The sequence below is a fragment of the Lytechinus pictus genome, chromosome 8 (assembly GCF_037042905.1).
Source record: "Lytechinus pictus isolate F3 Inbred chromosome 8, Lp3.0, whole genome shotgun sequence".
Taxonomy (NCBI): domain Eukaryota; kingdom Metazoa; phylum Echinodermata; class Echinoidea; order Temnopleuroida; family Toxopneustidae; genus Lytechinus; species Lytechinus pictus.
Window position 1 is genome coordinate 1,812,074 of NC_087252.1, and position 20,191 is coordinate 1,832,264.

At 39.8% G+C, this 20,191-nt stretch overlaps 1 protein-coding gene across 3 annotated transcripts; it reads right to left on the minus strand.

The window, feature by feature from the left end:
- Window positions 1–604: 604 nt before the first annotated feature.
- On the minus strand, window positions 605–18,070 carry LOC129266868 (transcription initiation factor TFIID subunit 1-like). Of its 3 annotated transcripts, none has more exons than XM_064103344.1 (5): window positions 17,946–18,070; window positions 14,280–14,450; window positions 12,668–12,811; window positions 7,609–7,731; window positions 605–6,253 (listed from the first exon to the last, which is right to left on the minus strand). In XM_064103344.1, the coding sequence occupies exons 2-5, from the start codon at window positions 14,417–14,419 to the stop codon at window positions 5,692–5,694; spliced, it is 969 nt and encodes a 322-aa protein (XP_063959414.1). In that variant the 5' UTR covers window positions 14,420–14,450; window positions 17,946–18,070; the 3' UTR covers window positions 605–5,691. The 3 variants fall into 3 exon arrangements, with proteins under 3 accessions (XP_063959414.1, XP_063959416.1, XP_063959415.1); XM_064103346.1 differs by having other exon boundaries at window positions 14,280–14,445; window positions 17,946–18,036; XM_064103345.1 differs by having other exon boundaries at window positions 17,910–18,016.
- Between the last annotated feature and the right edge of the window lie 2,121 nt (window positions 18,071–20,191).

A 20,191-nucleotide genomic window follows, 5' to 3' on the forward strand; every position in this document is an offset into this window, starting at 1 on the left:
AATGTGAAGATGTGTCACATTTGGCAATCCATACTTTCAAATACCCACTTGGCTTCTGAGCAAAACATAATGAATAAGCCAGTTCACTGTTAGCTCATGACCGAGGCTCATGATCAACTTTTCTCAAATGACCTTTGTGATTTTTCATTAGGATAAGCACTATCATTTTCAAAAGTTGATGTTGCGTTAGCTTTACCGGTAGAGTATTCAAATTCTAAGAACAAAAGGCATTGCATAGACCAGGTGACTAGTACATCAGGGATAAACTTTGGAAATCTGTTTCATTGTCTGCCTTTGGCACATTTGACTATTGTTTAGGCTACTGTCAAATACCAGTGATTATGAAGGCTCTATTTATTACTCTTCAGCTTGGATGTGATAAATATTTTGAAAGGAATACATGAATAATCATCAAATCACAAATGCCTATGTCAGTGAATTTGAATGCCACCTTCATGGTTGTCTCCAATGACCTTCTTCTGCTCGTGCGCAGTTTACAACCGTGAACAGGCTTATTGCCCTCTTCAGAACATCTTTTTGGTTAATCATTCATGCAAACACCAATACCAATACAAACAAAAGAGTTATGGTACTAGTCAGAAAATACATTTTAAAAAAACATTTAATTGCAAAAACACAATAACCTTGGAAAAAGTCACAATATTGATTGTGAAGTTGTACTATATAGTATGTAGATCATTTTAACATGATATGTGTCAAGTTTTGGATGGTGCATTATATACAAATAGTCCAATCAATCGACCATTTCATTCACTTTCACTGTCATAAAAGCATTCACTTCGAAAAGACAAATGTCAAAGCAAAACTATAACAAATGTTGAGCAAAAAAAAATGGTGTCATAACTCTTGTTTCAAATTTCATCGTCACATATAGAATACTGAAGTGTGACCATCAATTTTCCAATTTTGCATTTCAGCATTTTTTATACCATTTATAAGGTTTGAGATATGACCTCATGAATACATGTACATAACTCAAATTAGCCAAATTGAAGTCAGTGTATTATTAGCCTGGTTCCTAACTTTTAGAACCGGGGCAATAATACACTGAACTGGTTCCTAACTGTTAGAACCAGGCCAATAATACATTGACTTCAATGGGGCTAATTATGTATTAATGAGGTCATATCTCAGGCCCCCATGGACCGATTCGCACCAAATTTTGGTAGTGGAGGTATTTCATCATGTTCTAACAAAATATGCTATCAAAAATTCTGAAATGCAAAAAAGTATTTTGTGACGTCATCACTTCGGTACTCTATAATGGTATCCATGATATGACATAATGAGCCATCAAATTGTGCGGGGATAGAACATGACAAATTGATGGGGTGGGGTTCTTTGCTATTAAATACACAAAGCAAAATAAACAAAGCTTGTTCATTTCTATTGCGTGGATTGATAATACTGAGGCTAACACCGCAAAATGATTAAAAAAACCCCAACAAAACATGATTTTGCAAAGCAAGTGATACAGTGGTATACATTCCTGGGATCCAAAGAGGCGCTGTTAAACCAATTCACTACAAGCGTCACCAGCTGCCCAATAATGCCAACTTTATAGGATGCTATTAAATGCAGAAGCCATGTTATGAATGCCCAACTCTGACAGCATGTAACAAATGGTCCAACAGCGCCCCCTTGAATCCCGAGAATGTATACCTGTAAGTTGAATAAAATTTATCTTATTTATTTTATTCCCTTTGAGCCTTGATTATTAAATTGTAATGTAGAATTAGAATTGTATTAATCCTGAAAGTACTTGGGGGGGGGGGGGGAATGACGGCCCCCCAATGCTTCGCGCGATATACAGAAGAAAATTTGAAGTGAAATTGGGTGTTTAAAAATATCAGTATGTTTTTCATGAATAAATCAGCATATTTTATTCATGATAAATAAAAAATAATTATTTTCAGATTTTTTTTTATACTGGCTTGTAGTTTATGTGGTAACGAATGTGCGTGCCAAATTTTGGAGCGATCGCGCAAACGGTGGCCAAGATCAGAAGGGGGGGGGGGTCATCATGGTCCCCCTCCAGTCCGCAATACATCTGAAATAGCCCAGTCCTTTTAGGGTTAATATGATTGTCATTGTTATCATTACGCCTCTATTTTATGTTCTATTAATCCGATGGAATACTGAATTTCACAATTTTTATAGGCTTTGCACAGAGACCATCTGGTTCAAGTAGGCTACGGGTTAACTGAATTATTTCAAGCTCAAAGAAATTTACAGCATTTTGAATCAATTCACACGTTTCACATGAGAGCCCTACTTTTCCTTGTGGTTTGACGCCTTTTTCCTGGATATAAAGCAAAGTTCAAGTTCTGGTTTTGAAATCTAAATTTGATAGGAAATGGTTGGAAGCAATCCTAGTGTTTATCATATGCCTGAATGCTTATTTTGAACAACAAAGTTTAATTAAAATAATTCAGGCTTGCTTGAAATAATATCAACTTCATTACCATAAGTTTTTATTGAAGTAGGTAACAGGAAACAACATGGGGGACAACGCTTTCAATTGACAGGAAATTTTCAGTAGCTTTTCTGATTTTCATTTGCTCATTACTCTGTAATTCTATTTATAGTTTTTATAATTCTGCGTAAGTTTTGTTCCAATTCTATTAGCATTTCCAATGTGTGTCGGGTTAGTGGGAAAATTACTGATCGCAAAAAAAAATTATTTTTTGCTTCGTTTCTTAAAAAGAATGATTTAAGTTTGCCTACTGGATTTGCCTTTGCTCATCATTCTTCTTTGCCCAGTCAGTCTCTGTCAATCAGTGATTTGCCCACTAGCCTGGCGTATGTCATACGCTACATCCCTATATGCAGAAACTTGTTTGGTGCAATATTTTTTTCCAAGAATAACAAAGCAAATCATAGTAGTACCTTCATCAACTCAAATTTGATATCAGCCTTTGTGTATGAATAGGAAAGTCGAGTAATACAGTATTAGGGGTAGGCACAAGCTTTCTTAATCCTAAAAGGACTGCCAGGCTATTTGAGATGTATTGAGGACGGGGGGGGGGGGGGGGGGGGGATGATGCCCCCCTCCTGATCTCAGCTGCCATTTGCACGATCGCGCCAAAATTTGACAACCACATTCTTTTCCACATAAAAAAATCTGAAAATTATATTTTTTATTCATTATGAATAAAATATGCAAATTTAATCGTGAAAAACATAATTTGCATATTTAACACCCAATTTCATTTCAAATTTTCTCTTTTTTTCCAGATCTAATTTAAAGGTTTCCACAAAGAAAAATTGCGAAAGTGAATTTTGTTCTTATGTTTTTTTAACTTCTTATGTATTTCTCTGTTTTTTCATCTTTTGTTTTTTCACTGTTTTTTCAATGGAAATTATTACAGACCATTTAACAACTAAATTAAACCCTAAATTAATTAGGCAGACCAATTAGAATGAAAAATAATCACCCTTATATGAATTTCATCTCCCATAGACTTTGTATAAAAAGTGTAAAAATGAGCCATTTTCGGCATGACATTGTCTCGTAAAAAGTCATGTGGCATCGCGATGCTATACCCGTGTGTCGCGAATTTGGTCTCAAAAGTTGCACAAGACTTTAAGGAAAAGTCATAAAATTTTGTAGCTTTATTTTTTTTCGTTTCGGAAGAAGCGCACAAAGTGGTCGAGGGGGGGGGGGCGATCATGGCCCCCCCAGTTCTTTTAGAGTTACTCCACGAGATATAGGTGTTCAAGAGGCTTCAATGATGCAGTATATCATTTCTGGATTGTTCAAACATTGGATCTCAAAACCTAGAAATTTTGAGGGCAGCTAAGAAAAAAAAAGTAACATTAGCAATGCTGCAGTGACGGCAAGCTGGCAAACCTCACATTGTCAAAAGAAGTCTCCAAATTCCTGTGGAGAACTTTTTCAAGGCCAAAGAAGGTTGCTACTTACGTCATAACTCTAAAATCAAGCTATTTTGTGAGATGTCCTTAAAGCTGAAGTTCACCCTGACGAAAAACTTTGTTGTAAAAATCGCAGAAAAAATAATTAAAAAATATTGCTAAAGGTTTGAAGAAAATTCATTTAAGATTAAGAAAAATATAAGAATTTCAAGTTTTTGATTTGTGATGTCATAAACGAGCAGCTGCCCCATATGTTATGTAATATAAAACGAATAAATTTCATTTTTTTTATGGTTCATGGTGACTTTTTGTTTAATTCTTTTTAGGAGTGGGTGTGAATTCATTGTGTATTGAAATACTAAAGGTACAATAAAAACCATTTTCAACATTTTTCTGAGAAAATAGCATTTCATTGATTTTTTACAATTTACCATATGATATGTAGGAAAGCTAATAGCATATGACGTCGCAAACCAAATAATTGAAACTCTAATAACTTTTTTTATTCTTCGATGGATTTTCCTTAAATCTTCGCCAATATTTTAAAATTAATTTTCATGCTAATTTACAATAAACTTTTTGTCAGGTAAACTTCTTCAAGTTTGTTAAAATTTGAGATACAAGGTTTCACACAGTCCAGTGAATATATGTATGTCCATTAACCCTAACTAGGCCGGGCTTTTTTGGCTGTTCTGTGGCCGGGGGGGGGGTTGATTCAACCCCCCCCTGAGATCTCGGCCGCCGATCGCGCGAGCGCCGCAAAAATTTGCACGCTGGTAGTGTGCAATGTAATCTACAAGGCTGTATGGTAAAATTTTCCAAAATAATGAGATTTTATTTTATATGAATTAATTATGCTAATTTATGCATAAATCATACTTTTTGCTCTAATTCACTAAATAAAGCTCCTAGAATGCTAATTTTTGCTAAAAATATTCTTTGTAGCATTCTTAACAATGGCAATTGAAAAAAACTTTGGTTTGGAAATCAATTTCTTATGTATTTTATTGTTTTATGAATTTCTTATGTATTTCTTTGTTTTTCAACCTTTTGTTTTTCTTTGTTTTTTTCACCAGATTTATTGCACAACCTTTTTGAAGCATAATTATGCTAAAATCAATTGCTTTCAGCTGTTTAAAGTAAAAATAATCATAGCTTTATGAATAAGACGAGAAAACTCAATTTGCATTGACTTTGTACACAAAATCACGTTTTGGAACAATTTTTGGTCTGACATGCACTTACAAAATGTTGCGTAATTTCGGAACCGCGTACCCGGGCGTCGTAAATTTGGTCTCAAAAGATGCGCGAGACTTAAAAGTATAAACTCTGCAAGTGGCGCGGTCAAAAAATTTTGCGCGGCGGAATGATCGCAGAAAATGTTGAGGGGGGGGTTGATTCAACCCCCCCCCGGCCATTTTAGGGTTAAAATGGTTTCTACAAATGACTTGGTAAGATAATGAATCAGTACTGACTGAAGTCCCAACCAGCAATAGTAGGATCAAAAAGCCAATTGCTTGCCACATTTTATGCTTCACTAAACTCAGTGACAATATGTAAATGTAGGACATACCATTATACATGTGAATCTATCCAAGTCAAATCTGTTGGAACCAAAATCTGTTCAACTTGGGCAAAATTTGACTTAAGAAGTCTTCAAATCACATTCACATATTCTGGTCTGAATTCGACTTATAATACGCAAAGTCTACTGTATATGCAAAAGAACATCTAGGCATGTCCCTAGAATGTTAACACAACCAAGACTTACATTAGTACATCACAATAGTCCAATCATCTACTCCCACTTCTACTTCTTCTCCTCCTTCTTCTGTCTATGTTTTTTTTATCTTTTCTATCACTCTTCCTTTCTTTGTCCTTTCTCCTTCTTGACTCTTTATCATGATCATCCCTCCGATGGTGCCTGTCTTTAGATGGATCACGACTTCTGCGTCGTCTTCTACGTCTGTTCCTATCACCACTCCTGTCCCTCTTGGATTTCCCATCTTCACTATTCCTTCCTTCACTTCTCCCGGAATGTCTCCTTTCCCTACTGCTCCTGCGATGACCATTTTCATGCCGTCTACTCCTTTCAGCACTCGGTCTTCGCCTCCTCGTCGGTCTCCTGCGGCTCCGTCCTCCTCCTCCTCCTCCTCTTCTTATTGAATAATCTCTTTCATCGTCCCTACGTGGTTTCCTCGCGTCGGATCGTCTTCCTCTGTGTGTCTCTTCTTCGCTGCTGCTGCTTTCGCTTGAAGAACTGTCCGAATCATCAGAACTGCTGGAACTGTCCGATTCTGAGGAGCTTTCTTCGTCATCATCCTCGTCTCGTGACGGCTTCCTCCTTCGTTCAGATCTGAGATGAAATAAGGAGAGGGTTTCATGAGGCAAATAGACTGTGATTTTTACTGACTACTTTGTTCTAAGCCAATGAGATGAAAGTATTTCAGTAGCTTATAACAGTTTTCAGTGAAAATCATTTGTAACCAGGGTGCCGTTTCATAAAGCTGTTTGTAAGTTAAGAGTGACTTTCTTTCGCGCTTAACCATCATCAATGAATAAACCATTTAACACAGAGGATCACCAGTCGTTCTTAACTTACCAACAGCTTTATGAAACACCCGCCAGGCATGGTAAAACGCTAAAAATAGTCACGCTTTGTGATATTCAGGAGGAAATTACAAATTCTTTTTAATCACAAAGTTCAGATGTCAGATTAAAAAAAATATTTCCAAGAAAGAGTATACGTTTTCTATGCACTTCAAAGGGATGTACCAGGAGCCGCGGACAGTTTTGAAAGTGGGGGGGGGGGGGGGGGAGGGGGGCTAACCATGTAAAAAATCATAATCAGATGGTCATTTTTACGTTTTTGTTCACGGTTTTTGAAAAAAGTGCGGGGGCTGAAGCCCCTGAAGTCCCCCCTCCGTTTCGGCAGCCCCTGTGCACTACCAAATAAGCTAAAAGGCTGTTTTGACTGATTTTAGACCCATAATTTGCCATTTTTGTCTCGCCTGCATAGCAGAGTGAGACTATAGGCGCCACTTTTCCGACGGTGGTGGCATCAACATAAAATCTTTACCCAAGGTTAATTTTTTGAAATGACATCATAACTTGCAAAATATATGGACCTAGTTCATAAAACTTAGACATAAGGTTAATCAAGTATCAGTGAACATCCTGCCTGAGTTTCAGGTCACATGACCAAGGTCACAGGTCATTATTATCTCGGTCACATTTGCTCTACGGCGGCCGTAGTAGCTGGTACAAAAAATGTTAAAACGGCTGTTTTCGACTCGCCGTAAGGCTGCCGTAAAGCAAATGTGACCGAGGTATTAAGGTCAATGAAGTTTTGCCATGTTGGGGGTACTTGTTGATTTCCATCATAAGTTTCAGTTTATGGATCTAGTTCTTGAAACTTGGACATAAAAGTATCACTGAACATCATTCGTGAGTTTCAGGTCACATGACTAAGATCAAACTTCATTTAGGGTCAATGAACTTAGATTATGTTGAGGAAATCAAAACGAATTCTTAAACAAAGTTAAGTTTTTGAAATGTCATACTTTGAAAGTACATGGATCTAGTTAATTAATGAAAGTTGTACAATTAGAGTAATCAATCATCAGTGAACATCCTGTTCAAGGTCAATGAACGTAATTTTTTTTTTTGCTTCATTAAACGCATCGATTCGAGATAGACATTTGATTTTACCTCTGTTTCTTTCTTCTCCTGTCATGACCTTTGACCTCTGTCCCTTCATCACTGGTGTCATCCATGGATGACCTGTTAATGTTCTCCTCTGGATAGAGCTCCATAAAACCATTGTGACTCCATCTAAAATTGATAAAAAATATTCATTCTCTTGTATACTGTCTGGATCAATTCGAGCGTTTTACTTTTTTTTTTCACCTCAGCATTTTATTTCTATCATCATATTTCATATACCATCAGTTAGCTCAATAGATTTGTTAGTTTAGTAATTTGTGCATATCCTCCTCGTACATGTATTTCAATGGTCACTACAAATCACATGATGCCAGCTGTAATCGTACAATGATTTGAAGAATGTGCTCCTTCCTAACCACCCATGTTATATCCCCCTTACCTCTCCATCTAAGTGCTCCCCCCTAACCACCCATGTTACATCCCCCTTACCTCTCCATCTAAGTGCTCCCCCCTAACCACCCATGTTATATCCCCAATACCTCTCCATCTAAGTGCACCCCTAACCATCCATGTTACATCCCCCTTACCTCTCCATCTAAGTGCTCCCCCCTAACCATCCATGTTACATCCCCCTTACCTCTCCATCTAAGTGCTCCCCCCTAACCATCCATGTTACATCCCCCTTACCTCTCCATCTAAGTGCTCCCCCCTAACCATCCATGTTACATCCCCCTTACCTCTCCATCTAAGTGCTCCCCCCTAACCATCCATGTTATATCCCCCTTACCTCTCCATCTAAGTGCACCCCCCTAACCACCCATGTTATATCCCCCTTACCTCTCCATCTAAGTGCTCCCCCCTAACCACCCATGTTATATCCCCTTACCTCTCCATCTCAGTGCTCCCCCTAACCACCCATGTTACATCCCCCTTACCTCTCCATCTAAGTGCTCCCCCTAACCACCCATGTTATATCCCCGTTACCTCTCCTTCTTAGTGCTCCCCCTAACCACCCATGTTATATCCCCCTTACCTCTCCATCTACGTGCTCCCCCTAACCACTGATCCATGTTATATCCCCCTTACCTCTCCATCTAAGTGCTCCCCCCTAACCACCCATGTTACATCCCCCTTACCTCTCCATCTAAGTGTTCCCCCTAACCACCCATGTTATATCCCCTTACCTCTTCATCTAAGTGCTCCTTCCTAACCACCCATGTTATTTCCCCCTTACCTCTCCATGTCAGTGCTCCTTCCTAACCATCCATGTTATTTCCCCCTTACCTCTCCATCTAAGTGCTCCTTCCTAACAATCCATGTTATATCCCCCTTACCTCTCCATCTAAGTGCTCCTTCCTAACCATCCATGTTATATCCCCCTTACCTCTCCATCTAAGTGCTCCTTCTAACCAACCATGTTATATCCCCCTTACCTCTCCATCTAAGCGCTCCTTCCTAACCACCCATGTTATATCCCCCTTACCTCTCCATTTAAGTGCTCCTTCCTAACCACCCATGTTATATCCCCCTTACCTCTCCATCTAAGTGCTCCCCCTAACCATCCATGTTATATCCCCCTTACCTCTCCATCTAAGTGCTCCTTCTTAACCATCCATGTTATATCCCCCTTACCTCTCCATCTAAGTGCTCCCCCTAACCATCCATGTTATATCCCCCTTACCTCTCCATCTAAGTGCTCCCCCCTAACCATCCATGTTACATCCCCCTTACCTCTCCATCTAAGTGCTCCCCCCTAACCATCCATGTTACATCCCCCTTACCTCTCCATCTAAGTGCTCCTTCCTAACCATCCATGTTATATCCCCTTACCTCTCCATTTAAGTGCTCCCCCAACCATCCATGTTATATCCCCCTTACCTCTCCATCTAAGTACTCCTTCCTAACCATCCATGTTATATCCCCCTTACCTCTCCATCTAAGTGCTCCTTCCTAACCATCCATGTTACATCCCCCTTACCTCTTCATCTAAGTGCTCCCCCCTAACCATCCATGTTATATCCCCTTACCTCTCCATCTAAGTACTCCTTCCTAACCATCCATGTTATATCCCCCTTACCTCTCCATTTAAGTGCTCCCCCCTAACCATCCATGTTATATCCCCTTACCTCTCCATCTAAGTACTCCTTCCTAACCATCCATGTTACATCCCCCTTACCTCTTCATCTAAGTGCTCCCCCCTAACCATCCATGTTATATCCCCTTACCTCTCCATTTAAGTGCTCCCCCAACCATCCATGTTATATCCCCCTTACCTCTCCATCTAAGTACTCCTTCCTAACCATCCATGTTATATCCCCCTTACCTCTCCATTTAAGTGCTCCCCCCTAACCATCCATGTTACATCCCCCTTACCTCTCCATCTAAGTGCTCCCCCAACCATCCATGTTATATCCCCCTTACCTCTCCATCTAAGTACTCCTTCCTAACCATCCATGTTATATCCCCCTTACCTCTCCATCTAAGTACTCCTTCCTAACCATCCATGTTATATCCCCTTACCTCTCCATTTAAGTGCTCCTTCCTAACCACCCATGTTATATCCCCTTACCTCTCCATCTAAGTGCTCCTTCCTAACCATCCATGTTATATCCCCCTTACCTCTCCATCTAAGTGCACCCCCCTAACCATCCATGTTATATCCCCCTTACCTCTTCATCTAAGTGCACCCCCCTAACCACCCATGTTATATCCCCTTACCTCTCCATCTAAGTGCTCCTTCCTAACCATCCATGTTATTTCCCCCTTACCTCTCCATCTAAGTGCTCCCCCCTAACCACCCATGTTACATCCCCCTTACCTCTCCATCTAAGTGCTCCTTCATAACCATCCATGTTATATCCCCTTACCTCTCCATCTAAGTACTCCTTCCTAACCACCCATGTTATATCCCCTTACCTCTCCATCTAAATGCACCCCCCTAACCACCCATGTTATATCCCCTTACCTCTCCATCTAAGTGCTCCTTCCTAACCATCCATGTTATCTCCCCCTTACCTCTCCATCTAAGTGCTCCTTCCTAACCACCCATGTTATATCCCCTTACCTCTCCATCTAAGTGCTCCTTCCTAACCATCCATGTTATATCCCCCTTACCTCTCCATCTAAGTGCTCCCCCAACCATCCATGTTATCTCCCCCTTACCTCTCCATCTAAGTGCTCCCCCCTAACCACCCATGTTATATCCCCCTTACCTCTCCATCTAAGTGCTCCTTCCTAACCATCCATGTTATATCCCCCTTACCTCTCCATCTAAGTGCTCCTTCCTAACCATCCATGTTATATCCCCTTACCTCTCCATCTCAGTGCTCCTTCCTAACCATCCATGTTATATCCCCCTTACCTCTCCATCTAAGTGCTCCTTCCTAACCATCCATGTTATATCCCCCTTACCTCTCCATCTCAGTGCTCCTTCCTAACCATCCATGTTATATCCCCCTTACCTCTCCATCTCAGTGCTCCTTCCTAACCATCCATGTTATATCCCCCTTACCTCTCCATCTAAGTGCTCCCCCTAACCATCCATGTTATATCCCCCTTACCTCTCCATCTCAGTGCTCCTTCCTAACCATCCATGTTATATCCCCCTTACCTCTCCATCTCAGTGCTCCTTCCTAACCACCCATGTTATATCCCGCTTACCTCTCCTTCTTAGTGCTCCTTCCTAACCATCCATTTTATATCCCCCTTACCTCTCCATCTAGGTGCTCCTTCCTAACCATCCATTTTATATCCCCCTTACCTCTCCATCTAAGTGCTCCTTCCTAACCATCCATGTTACATCCCCCTTACCTCTCCATCTAAGTACTCCTTCCTAACCATCCATGTTATATCCCCCTTACCTCTCCATCTAAGTGCTCCCCCCTAACCATCCATGTTATATCCCCCTTACCTCTCCATCTCAGTGCTCCTTCCTAACCATCCATGTTATATCCCGCTTACCTCTCCTTCTTAGTGCTCCTTCCTAACCATCCATTTTATATCCCCCTTACCTCTCCATCTAGGTGCTCCTTCCTAACCATCCATTTTATATCCCCCTTACCTCTCCATCTAAGTGCTCCTTCCTAACCATCCATTTTATATCCCCCTTACCTCTCCATCTAGGTGCTCCTTCCTAACCATCCATTTTATATCCCCCTTACCTCTCCATCTAAGTGCTCCTTCCTAACCATCCATGTTATATCCCCCTTACCTCTCCATCTAAGTGCTCCCCCCTAACCATCCATGTTATATCCCCCTTACCTCTCCATCTCAGTGCTCCTTCCTAACCATCCATGTTATATCCCGCTTACCTCTCCTTCTTAGTGCTCCTTCCTAACCATCCATTTTATATCCCCCTTACCTCTCCATCTAGGTGCTCCTTCCTAACCATCCATTTTATATCCCCCTTACCTCTCCATCTAAGTGCTCCCCCCTAACCATCCATTTTATATCCCCCTTACCTCTCCATCTAAGTGCTCCTTCCTAACCATCCATGTTATATCCCCCTTACCTCTCCATCTAAGTGCACCCCCCTAACCACCCATGTTATATCCCCGTTACCTCTCCTTCTTAGTGCTCCCCCTAACCACCCATGTTATATCCCCCTTACCTCTCCATCTAAGTGCTCCTTCCTAACCATCCATGTTATATCCCCCTTACCTCTCCATCTACGTGCTCCCCCCTAACCATCCATGTTACATCCCCCTTACCTCTCCATCTAAGTGCTCCCCCTAACCACCCATGTTATATCCCCCTTACCTCTCCATTTAAGTGCTCCTTCCTAACCATCCATGTTATATCCCCCTTACCTCTCCATTTAAGTGCTCCCCCTAACCATCCATGTTATATCCCCCTTACCTCTCCATCTAAGTGCTCCCCCTAACCACCCATGTTATATCCCCCTTACCTCTCCATCTAAGTGCTCCCCCTAACCACCCATGTTATATCCCCCTTACAGTGTAGGAAACACAAGAGGAAGGTGATTATGCCCCCATGACAGTCCAAATGCCCCTAATTTTGCCCCCAAATGCATGCTTTTGTCGCAACCATTATTTCTAAAGTTGCCCCAGATCTGTCACAAAAATATTTAAGATTATTTCATTACCTCTCCATCTGAGTGTTCATGCCCTGTCGACCACCTCGATTCAACCTGCGTTGATTCCATCTTTCCCGGCTGTTATTGTTTCCACCGTATATTTCTCTGGGAGAGTCACTGTACATCTGCCCATATCTGACTGGCCCTCGTGACCTTGTAGTAGAAAAAATTAAAAAACAACAAAGATTAAAGATGCCCTGGGTATTTGACAAAGAGTAAAGTTTGCACATTGGAAGAGAGGCAGGACACAAATTAGGGGTTATATTTTCGGCCAAACTGGGGCAAGTGCTGAATTTTTGGGGGCTTTCTTTAAATTTAAAGGCTACTTTTCGACCCAACGAGCAATACCGCTGACAAGAGTATCATTCTGTTGATTGATTGATAAAAAATTAACGACACTATCAACACATGCGTGTCATATAAGTGTCGGACAGTTAATCTGGAAAGGTTACTATAATACAGTACAAATTACCCTAATGCAACTTTACAAAGGAACAGGATTATAAATAAGTGATTATCAGTAATAAATTAATACGTTAACTACTTCCCCGGGATAACTTCCCTACTCTTTACGAAAAGAGGAGTAGGTTTTTTAACGTGCAAATGGTGTGACTCTCCCTTACACGGGACCGACGGCTTAGAGTCTCCTCCGAAAGACTAGACAATTGGAATAAAATACCTTGCCCAAGGGTATACCTGTTGTGATTGGGATTCGAACAGTTTCCCACCTAAAATCTAATAAACAGATTGATCTCCTTTAGGAAATTTACAATACATAATCGTGAAATATCTCTAAATAATGTCTTAAGGTCAGGAACATCATAAAAGTTAGTACGAATATGTGCAAAATCAGCACATTCAATGAGGATGTGTTTAACTGTAAGTGTACAATTACATGATATGCATTGAGGTGGATTTTCTCTTGCAAATAAATATGCATGTGTTAAGTAAGAATGTCCAATACGAGCACGGGTCAATACAATGTCTTCCCGTCGTTTAGCTAATGGAAGAGTATTTTGTGATTCAAGTCTTGGTTGGTGTTTATGGAGTTTATTATTAGGATTTAGATCCCATGATGTTTGCCATTTATTTATAATATAAGTATTAACCTTTGATTTTAGATCAGTGTAAGGTATCTGTATTTCTGTTATATCCAGATCTAAAGCTTCTTTAGCTAACTCATCAGCTTTTTCATTACCTTGAATACCTGTATGGCTTGGTATCCAAACAAATATTATTCGTTTGTCTTCATGTTCTTAAATATTGTGGAAGAATTTGGGGCAACTTTAGTAAAGAAGGTCACCTAAAAGCATTTCATTCTGCAAATTTTATAGGTGATTATTTATGTCATGAGGGTGAAAGGGCCCATATTAATCACCCTTATGTATCTCCTATGCTGATAAGAGGTCAATACTTGATGTACACTTTGGCAGCTAATACAGGAAGCTATACTGGGATGTTGAATAAAGTGAGCCACCTATTGCTTGCCGATTACTTTTGTTTTGGAAATATATCTACATGTACCATATAACCCTGGACTGCACTTTTGAGCATATTCATATGAGGCCCTCTATTGGTGGAAATTGAGAAAAGGTAACCCATACAAACACCCACAATATACCTGTTGCTTGGTACATGTGATCTCTTTTCTTTTTTCTTCTCCCACATCTCTTCTTCTTCTTGTAGTCTGTTGTGAGTCTCGGTGTGATGAAGAACATTCTTCAGCAGCCTCCTATCAAGGTACCTTACCTTCACAGACATCTCTCCTCTCACGCTCTTGTCCAATGCTGCCCTAATACAAACAAAACAAAATTAAGTTAGTACTCTATGTACAAATGCTAAAATATTAGTTTTTTCAGTTAGAGAGAACCTAAATTAAATAATCAACACTCTCTGCATTTTGCTGCTGATCTCTGAAGAGAGTAACATGATCAAAATTTGATGTTTTAAGCTTTTCAAAAATCCTACCGGGTACCTATTAAACACCTGGGTGGAGAGTGGCAAATTGTGGATTGCACCTTGACAAAGGACGCTAGCAGAGCTGCCAAGTTGTTTTTTGCATTTTCAGTATTCTTATCCCCCAAAATCAGTATTTTGACAAAAAAATCAGTATTTTTACCGTGTGAGATAAATATTTTGTATTTTTCCCCAAAAAAGTGTTTTTCATAATAAAATGCTTGGCGCACTCGCCCATCACGGTGCTCAAGCTGCATGCAAGCTAAAATGTGCACTGCTCTTGCAGATGAAATAAAAAAAACATTGAAACTTGTGTATATCTCACCCTGGTTTTTACAAAATGATTGAAAAAAAAAACAAGTTACCTGAAATTACATTGATCTAATAACCATATTTGTGTACGTTTTATGAAATAGAGACATATAGAGATGATTTTTCTCAATCAATTTTGTAAAAAAAAAAATAAAAAAAAAAAAAATGGTGGGATTCGAACACATGACCCTCTGATTACAGAGTAACTGCAGTCTAAACTCTGAGCCTAAGGTACGCTATTTCTGAATTTTATATATTTTATTGTCAAGTTGGATGTAATTTCTTTTTTTATAATGTGACATTTTATATTAAAAAAAAATGGTCCAAAAATATGTTGTCTTTACGTATGGGCAAACAACACTTCAGTCTATGTATTTATTGGTGAGAGGAGCCAACGCAGTTCAGCCTTCAGCGGAACAACCAAATAGTACTACAGAGACTGAAGCTTTTGGTTGGTCTTGGCGACAAAGCCGACAAGAGTCATGATGAAAGACGGTCCTTGCCTTGCCCTGGCCTTGCTTGGAAAGACTGTTTCGTGCAATCGGTCCTGGTGGAGCTCTCGACCAGACAAGGCAAGGGCAACACTAGACAGCTGGCAGCTGTCTGTTTCAAGGAGTTTTTAAACATTTAAAAAAAAATTTCATTTCTCCTCGTACACAGACGGCTCGCTATCGTGCAGCCACCATTAGGGGGTTAAGTTAACAATGCAAAATCCCCCTGACGGGGCACATCGATTTTTGTCTTTATTTCATAAAAATATTATAAAAAGAACTGTACCAAAATAAAGATTGTTATTCCGTTTTGGCCTGAAATGCACCAAAACGGGGAAAAATTAACTTAAAGGGGGGAAGAAACAGTGACTTACTTCGTCTGTCGCGCGACTTCACTTCCCTGTTTTTAATACATATACATATGGCCATTGAGTCCCTGTACAGATCGAGCTAGAACAGTAGAGGCGCACGGCAAATATGGGAGACTCTCTCCAATAGGGGAGACAATCTCCCACATTGGAGACTTGCTTTGCAAAAGGACAAAAGAAACAACACCAACAAAAGCATGATTTTTTCCACCAAAAATTTTGTCTCACTGAGGTCAGAATAGCCTGGAGGCGTCTGGGGAGTGAAAGTAATATACTGTACGTATGGTCACTCCCCTAACGCCTGGCATTGTGAGGTATAGGCTCCTACGTACCGAGGGAAAAGGCAACTATAAAAATGCGCCAAACTGCTAGTTATGTTAAGAATCTGAGGTCACGACTGCTGTACATGGGTAACAATATTGGTTGGCAACGTTTGGCAAAAAATGGATAGTTATGGTTACAAATGACGAATAAATTATATGAAGTAATAAAAGTAGAAGAGAGTTTACTTACACTTGTTGACATCGCCATCTTTGATCCTTTGTTAATGCAACCTAGTTACGTGACGCGTATAGAGGGCGGCAAAATCATGAGCGGTGCTAGATTAAAAAGTGCTAAAATGTCCCGCTTCAACCACTGAACTATAAATACGTGGAAGTCGTGTACCGGTACAACCAAGCAAAGCATCGCCGGCGAACTCGATAAGTCACATGACCGCCGCCATTTTGCTAGGTCAATTGTTCGAGAACGCGCCGTAGAAGGCAAGATGCAATGTTTTCTCTATGTATTTCTAGTTCAGTGGTTGAAGCGGTGCTAGATTAAAAAGTGCTAAAATGTCCCGCTTCAACCACTGAACTAGAAATACATAGAGAAAACATATTGCATCTTGCCTTCTACGGCGCGTTCTCGAACAATTGACCTAGCAAAATGGCGGCGGTCATGTGACTTATAGAGTTCGCCGGCGATGCTTTGCTTGGGTGTACCCGTACACGACTTCCACGTATTTATAGTTCAGTGGTTGAAGCGGGACATTTTAGCACTTTTTAATCTAGCACCGCTCATGATTTTGCCGCCCTCTATACGCGTCACGTAACTAGGTTGCATTAACAAAGGATCAAAGATGGCGATGTCAACAAGTTGTAAGTAAACTCTCTTCTACTTTTATTACTTCATATAATTTATTCGTCATTTTGTAACCATAACTATCCATTTTTTGCCAAACGTTGCCAACCAATATTTTTACCCATGTACAGCAGTCGTGACCTCAGATTCTTAACATAACTAGCAGTTTGGCGCATTTTTATAGTTGCCTTTTCCCTCGGTACGTAGGAGCCTATACCTCACAATGCCAGGCGTTAGGGGAGTGACCATACGTACAGTATATTACTTTCACTCCCCAGACGCCTCCAGGCTAGGTCAGAAGCCCATTTGTTTTGTGTGTGATTGACAACAAAAATCCTTATCAAAACAAATGTGTTGTACTTGTAGACGGTGAATTTTTAAAGTAGACGGTGAGGAGTAATTTTTCATGAGGAATCTGCTTATCACATTTTTATTTGCCGCCAAGGAAATCCTTTTGCAGCAAATGTAAACAAAGGAAATTGGTCTCCAAAACTGGAGACTGTCTCTGAAATTGGATACCCAAATTCTTTACAACTGTCATAAGTCTCTGATATATTGGAGATAATCTCCCACATGTCATGATTGGAGACAGTCTCCAATATTATTATTTATTGGCCGTGCACCTCTACTGTAGAAGTTCGGTCTCTGCATTTTGGTGAGTGGAGCCTAGGGAGTTCAGCAGAACAACGAACATAATTAACAGAGACCGAAGCTTTTGGTCTATGGCAACACGTCACGTCACGAAAAAGGGAGTCTCCCCGCGGAGACTCCTGTTCTAATCCCCGGAGGTTCGAATCCTGCGCCAGGCCCGGCCCCAGGCTGCCGGCCCAGGCTCAACTCGCGAGTCGCTATACCGTACCGGTACACGCAACGCCAACGCCACATTATCAGACACAGCAACTCATACAGCGTGGGGTTAAATTAAGGAAAACAGATGTTTCTTTAAGAGAAAAAAATTGATAGATCATGAATTCATAAAAAGATTCTGAATTTCCTACACACTTCTAAAAAAGAATTCTCTTGATTATTGATACTTGCTCGTAAAGAGTGGTTTTCCCGGGCGACTTTTCCTAAATGTGCAGCTGGGAAAATTAAAACCGCACCGATGTAGAATGTTGGAAAACGGCAAATCTAGAAGAAAAAAAAGTGTATCTTGATGTGGCGCACCATGGGAGTCGATATGGTTGGGGGGGGGGGGGGGGGATGTCGTTCTCTGTGAGGTAATTGCCCCTATTTTTTTTGGGGGGGGGACATAGGTGGATCCAGGGGGCCCGAGGGTCCCGCCCCCCCTATTGGCGGAGCAAAAAAAAAAAAAAAAAAGGATGGAAAAGAGAGGAGAAAAAAAGAAGAGAAAAAGGACGAGTGAATAAAATAAGATGAGGGGAAGACTTGCAATGGAAAATAAAAAGAATCTTTCATGTCACTAAATAAAATTTCCCCTCGCGCTTCGGGTTCGCATTGCCTGTTAAGTGATATCTTGTTAAATATGGAGCTTAAATATCAAGTTTGGAAGTCGATATACAATCACCACGGAACTCGAACTTTCATTATTTTGTGGATTTACAAATTGATTTTTGTGATCTGTAAAAATGTAAGTTTTATGGTCTGAATATTAACATTTTCTGCATTTATAAGAATAAAGCTTTAATCAAATTAGCCATTTTGAGGACTCTTATCGGTTTTGATGGCCAGTTCCCTTTAATACTTTCTTTCTCATTTCTCATCAGTTTCTGTTGTATGTTAACCACTTATTTTACATCATGAACCAGTATTACTGACAAAAATTAAGTGATATGCCTATTCAAAAGGGTGGCAATGCATCCCATGCGCTGGGTTGGGGCCGGGAGGGGTAAATTTCAAAAAGATAATGTCATCCATAAAAAATAAATATGAACATGTTATTTAATTTACTCTTGGATTTTTCTTTCTCCATCCATCTGTTTGTATAACAGTGTCCGAAAGGAATGGATTAATTCAATAGCTTTAAACATAATAAACTTACCCCCCATATCAATGGGCATCGTGCGTAAATTATTGATATTGTTATAATATTTCTGTTTTGTTTTGTTTAGGTTTTACTTGTCATTTTTTCTATTACACCAAAATAAAGGTTATTCTGGATTGATCAAAATCAACCTGTTTTGTCATTTTTTTCTCAAAACCTTCACCCCTCTACCAAAATTGTTACCACGCCCCTGATAATATGTTTGTTTCTTACATGTTAAGTCATATTTTGCTATTGTATTTTTGTTGTATATTTACATCTTTTATTTAATAGATAAATACAAACTCTATCATTTCATATGACTGTGATTTTATGATTTTATAGTCACTATGATTTTGTTTTATGAGAAAAAAGAAGCAAAATTATCAGCATAATCTATGAAGGTTTTATTAATATGATTGTTAGCTTAATGTGCCGTGGCCGAGTGGTCTAAGGCGCCTGGCTATACATGGAAATCCGGGGTTCGATCCCGGCCGCGGCACCTGAATGCCCGTGAGCCAGGCATTTAATCTACAAGGCTCTTTTATCCTGCTTTCAAATAAATGGAAATACTATATGCATCATTGGTAACGAGGTGGTGTGCACTTGTTACAAAAATTATTGAAATGGTTAAATGATTAATTTGACACATCATTAAGATGATTCCATTAATTTACAAACCGGTTGATTAACTGCTTTAAAAATTGAATGTTTTATTGATTGATAGATTGTTAATTTGAATATTTTTTTATTTTTGTTTTTCTCTCTTATTATTTCGGATTCTAATGAATTTCATTCTGTACACTATCTGGCTATACAGTCGTAGTGAACTTCTTGGGGGTAATCGCAACCTTTCTAAAAACTGAACGTCTTTGGACACATACGCAACATACTTTTTAAATGGTTTGGTCGGAAACCCGTTGGAAGTCTATTATCGGAGAGTTGTATTTTCTGACTTAACATGTCTTGAAATGAGCTATCCTTTTGGCGCCAATAATCTATTTCATATTGTCATGGTAACATGTAATCGATATATCGCCGTTCATCGACCTCTCCGATACCAAACACTTGTCACCACGAAGCGAATCGCGATCGGGATATTCATCAGTTGGTTAGTATCGTTGGGTTTATGCTTCAACAAGTCAGCAATTTAGAAGAAAGTCCAAACTGGGCGATTCCACACTAGAACTTCAAAAATATCATCATGAGATTTCAACATGCTTCTAATAAGTCATAAGTAGTGTAATATTTTACAATGATAACTAAATTTTATGAAAATTATGAGTTTTAACCAAAAGTG